The following is a 5,069-nucleotide window of genomic DNA, read 5'->3' on the forward strand; positions in this document are numbered from 1 at the left end:
AGTAGTGAAAAAACTAAATACTTGAGTCTGTGAGTGTTTATTACTTAAATGTCTTTTGTGTCTTGGTCTGTTTTGATTATATTTCTTATGTTCTTTCCTGTTTAATAGATATTGTGAATGCTTTGCAAGGCAACTATATTGTCTAAATTGTGAATGCTCAAACTGTGAAAATACTATTGAAAATGAACATGAGGCAGATGTTCTCCACAAGGAGTTACTGGGAAAAAAATCCAACTGTATTTGATTCCGAGAATTTTGCAGAGCAACATAAGAAAGGATGCTCTTGCAAGAACTCTTGTAATTATATAAGTTGTCAAGATCTTTGAAGCATATCAACAACATTTTCTAACTCCAGAATTGGTGTGCATATGCAAGTATTATAGTTTCTTCAGAAGTGAAGACTCAAGCAGAACAAGATAATATGGCAGTAGATGTGCCGGTGGGCAAGTATGTTCTTGTATTTCTATAGGAACAAGCGTAGCAATTCTTTTATCTTTGGGAATTTAAAAAACAATTAATTAGAGAATTATACAAAGTAAACAAATTATGAAATTTTATTATCTTAAAAAATTAATAACTTCATTTGATTTTTCTTTTTCTTGTTTTGTCATAGTTCATATCATCCTTCTATCAATAGTGGATAAGCTTATTATCCTAGGATGATGTAAGGTTTACAGGGAGACTCAAAGTAAGAACATCATCTCATATCCACCATATTCATGACAATTTGGAATTTTTTTTAATCTAAAGAAATGGAGATTATTTTCTTAATGGAACAATATCATTTTAAAATTTGCTCTTCTCACTCATTCTTCTTTCATTATGCAATGCAATTCTTGAGTTTGATGTTTCATAGAAAATGGATAGCTTGTTGGAGAATAATTGCATAAAGAAATGATATATATAATGGTATATGCCATGAACTTGGAGTGTTCCTTTTCCATGTGCGGCTCCTTCCTATCATCATGAAATTATTTAAAATGTCAAAGCAATGAGAATTTTGCATCTAATGTACAAGACAAGGGTGGAGTCCTCCTTTGCTGCTCTTGCAACCAAATCTTGCTGTAAGAAAATGAGAAGGATTAGACTCAATGATAGGTGTGCATGCACAAAAATACATTCTCCTTACAAATGCAACCAAATCAGTTAGTGTTCCAAAAATGTGCATATCCTTCAGGTTTGCTGAGTTATTCTCATTCTTCTATTCGAAGAAGCCACTGGTAAAGGCGAACAAAGTTGACATTCTGACAGATGCAAATCGTCTTTTAAACAAGTTATGTTTTGAAGCTCAGAAACTTAAAGAATCAAATGAGGCACTCCAAGTCCCCCTAAAGAATCTCAAGGTGAAATTTTCAGTGTTCATAGCATCATGAACAAGAAGCTCCTCTGATTTCATTCTCATTATTGTAACTTTTTCACAGGCTGAGAAAATAGAGCTAAGGGATGAGAAGGTGAGGCTCAAGGCTGAGAAGGAAAGGATGGAGAAGTTACTGATATCCATCAGCTTTTCTAGGTAGCCATTTGGTTTGGTCCAATCTGTTATATTCTACGTGTTACTTTCTCATGTGTACTACTCATTCAGTTCATTCATTCTGACTTGATTGTTTGGTGGGATGTGTCATGTTTTTGTTTGTGTGTGGTTTCACAGTTGATCTTTTTTAATTTATAGTTTGTTTTTTAATGTTGAGAATGAATCAACAGATGAATGGTATTATTTCTTGTGTTGTTGCATTGCCTTTTGCAACTTTCTCAGTTTCATTTTTTACTTGTGAAATTCAAGAAAATCTAAATAAAATTAATTTTATATAAATTATTTTTTCACAGAATAAACAAAAGAGTGCCAAAAGTCGTAATAAAATTTTTTTGCCAAAAACTGTACCAAATACTGTAAAAAAAAATAGTATACCAAATCGTGCCAAAAAAACTGTGCAATCAATAAAACCATGGCAAAACAGTGGCAAACATGGAACCAAAGGCCGTGCCAAAAATCATTTGTATTGTTTGGCACAAAAGTAAATAATTGTGCCAAAAACGGTTCCAAAATACATTTTTTAGCATTATTATAGGCACGGTTATTTTTTTCATGCCAAATACAGTGCCAAAATCAGTTTGGCACAATTTTTAAACTCGTTTCGGTACCAAGTCTACCTTGCCAATATTGGATTTTTCTTGTAATGATTCTATCAAGATAAAAATTAACATTGTTATGGGTTTTAGGAATTTAAAAATTTTAGTTTTATTATTATAAAAGTTAATATATTTATATAATTTATAATACATTATAATGGTGTATGTGGGGCAGGTATATGTGTATATATAAACAAATCAAATATTAAAAGATATATAATATTTAATTTTGTTGAGCATGATCAAGCAAATTTAAAAAAAAAAATTATACAGATAAAAAATAAATGATGATAAGATTTGGCAGACAAATCTATCTACAGTTTTGTCATTACTTGATTGATTATTTCATAAATTATCTGGCAATCAAGCATGCTACATATACATCCCAACTCTTTTATTGGTAACAACCACATCTAAATATTAAAAAGATTCCTTTCAATGGAGTAATTTGATCTTCGCAATGGGAGGCTTCTTCATCAGTTTTCTTTAATCATATGATTCATATCGATAAAAATTTTCCATTTTTATATAAACAACTTGCACTTGTCGTCTCTTAAATATGGCAAGTATGTGAACGTAATTCATCAATGAGCAAGCAAACCAAACATCCCAATGGCCTCACTCTCACCCACTGATCGAATGATAGCTGTCAAGGAGTTCGACGATACCAAAACCGGAGTCAAAGGCCTCGTTGACTCCGGCATCACCTCCCTTCCCGCCATATTCCACCACCCCAACATCTGTCTCTCAATCCCCACCCCCACCCACCTCTCAATCCCCATTATCGATATGTCCCTTCCACGCCCCGTGGCCGTTGATCTCATCCACTCCGCATGCCGAGACTGGGGCATCTTCCAGCTCATCAATCATGGCATCCCTCTTTCCATCATAGACAACACCATCTCTGTTGTCCGATCCTTCCATGAGCTCCCCCCCTCCATCCGTTCCCAGTACTACAAGCGTGAGCACGGTGCCGCTGTCAAATACTTCTCCAACCCGGACCTGTTCCTTTCTTCGGTGGCGACCTGGAAAGACACGTTGCATGTGTCGTTTAGTCCTGTTCCACCGGAACTGGACCAGATCACGGAGCTTTGCAGGTCGGAGCTGGTGGCATGGGACAAGCAGGCGAAGAAGGTGGCTAAGGAAATGATGGGGATGATGTGTGAGGGGCTCGGAGTGGGCTCAGGGAGGCTGGAGGAACTGACTTGCCTAGACGGGACACTACAAGAAAAATCTCAAATCGGCACGGTAATATCGGCACAGAAATGATTTTAAAAACCGTGCCAAATTGATTTTGGCACCGTATTTGGCACCGAAAATTAACAATGCCTATAGAATGGTCACAAATAAATTTTGGCACCGTTTTTTTATACCGTGACAAATTTTGTCACTGTTTTTGGCACCCTTTTTCTACTATTGTGTCAAATATTAATATTGATATTTGGCACGGACTTTGGTTCCATATTTGGCACGGGTTTGGCACGATTTTATATATTATATTTCTTCACGATATTTGGCACAATTTTTGGGAAAAAAATTTGTCACGGCTTTTGGCACTCTTTTGTTTATTCTATAAAAAAATAATTTATATGAAATTAATTTTATTTAAATTTTCTTGAATTACACCCATCAATTTTTTTTTGAATTGCTAAACAAAAAAATTATTTTTATTGAATTAACAATACATACACATTCCTTTAATCAACTTCTTCAACATCTTCCGACTAACAATAAAAAAACACTATGGCTGATGGATTGTCTAGAAATACTAGGTAATGTAGAGAATACAAATATAATATTAGTCAATTTGGCAATGTAGGTAATATTGTCTCTAACATCTATTGTTCATCTGCAATATAACACAAAATCATAATCAAATTGATACACCAACATGAAATGATGAATGGAGAAAACAACAACAATAATAGTAATATGACGAGTTTAATCAACTCCCTGATGATAGTGGGAACTTACTTTTTCATGGTTTTATGCGAATTCCATCCGATTAAAAGCATCGCAAAAAATACATTGACCCCACCGAGAAAAACAAAAAGGGAAAAAAACCATATCCATATGGAACACTATCTTCCCGACTCGAGTTCAGTCTTCTTGAGCTGCTAGCATTCAACAGAAAATGTCCAAAAATGAATGAAATGGAGTAACATACTGAATAATAATGATCTATGGAGATGGAGATTACAAGTCATAAATAGTCTTGTAACATTGTTATGGAATCTAACCTGAAAGCAATTGGAGTCCACTCTTGTAGCAAATGTTGCCATCACAATCACAAAGTATCTGCGATAACAAAGCTCTGGCAATCAATGGAGTTTAGATCAGGTTATAATAAAATGATTCAATAGTTTAAATATCAAGAAAGTGCTCTACAATCTTTTAGAGTATAAATATGTCAACAATTATCTCTACAAAGCTGGGTCGTTTCACTCGGATCCGCCTCCCAACATCTCTTCATCAAGTCTACCAAAGACCTGGATGTGCATTCTCCGAAAGTTCTAGGGCGCACTCCCCGGTATTAAAGAACAAGCAGGGAAATAATGACAAGAATCACCAGCAGTATCGGTTTAGCGATTAGTTTACATTGATAACATTAATTACTTGGAACAAAGATCAATCCCCAAAACATGCATAAGCCAATTCATCTAAAGCACCATCACCTTTTCAAATTTTCTAGACTGATGTGATTCTAGGAAGGGTGACTACCAAAAGACACACTGCTAATGGATTCCAGAAAGATCAAGAAAAATACATCCATATTTCCAGCTCTATTAACAGATCTTCTTGATCTACTATTGAGATCCAAGAAACAATGAAATCTTCACGTTTCACCTACATGTTTAACATGGGAACTAATATATATATATATATATACCTGTCTCACTCCTAGAGCAGCTTGTAAGGGTGTCAAATCTTCATATGGGATC

At 34.8% G+C, this 5,069-nt stretch overlaps 2 protein-coding genes across 2 annotated transcripts; both read left to right on the forward strand.

Annotated features, from left to right (window-relative positions):
* The first annotated feature begins 991 nt into the window (after positions 1-991).
* LOC120282834 (transcription factor ILR3-like) lies at positions 992-1,517 on the forward strand. Its single transcript, XM_039289675.1, has 3 exons — positions 992-1,098; positions 1,178-1,343; positions 1,422-1,517. Exons 1-3 carry the CDS (start codon positions 992-994, stop codon positions 1,515-1,517), a joined length of 369 nt encoding a protein of 122 aa, XP_039145609.1.
* A 1,249-nt stretch (positions 1,518-2,766) lies between these two features.
* On the forward strand, positions 2,767-3,396 carry LOC120282835 (1-aminocyclopropane-1-carboxylate oxidase homolog 2-like). The gene has a single exon (XM_039289676.1). It carries the CDS (start codon positions 2,767-2,769, stop codon positions 3,394-3,396), a length of 630 nt encoding a protein of 209 aa, XP_039145610.1.
* The last annotated feature ends 1,673 nt before the right edge of the window (positions 3,397-5,069 follow it).

Source organism: Dioscorea cayenensis, chromosome 18 (assembly GCF_009730915.1).
Source record: "Dioscorea cayenensis subsp. rotundata cultivar TDr96_F1 chromosome 18, TDr96_F1_v2_PseudoChromosome.rev07_lg8_w22 25.fasta, whole genome shotgun sequence".
In the NCBI taxonomy this organism is placed as follows: domain Eukaryota; kingdom Viridiplantae; phylum Streptophyta; class Magnoliopsida; order Dioscoreales; family Dioscoreaceae; genus Dioscorea; species Dioscorea cayenensis.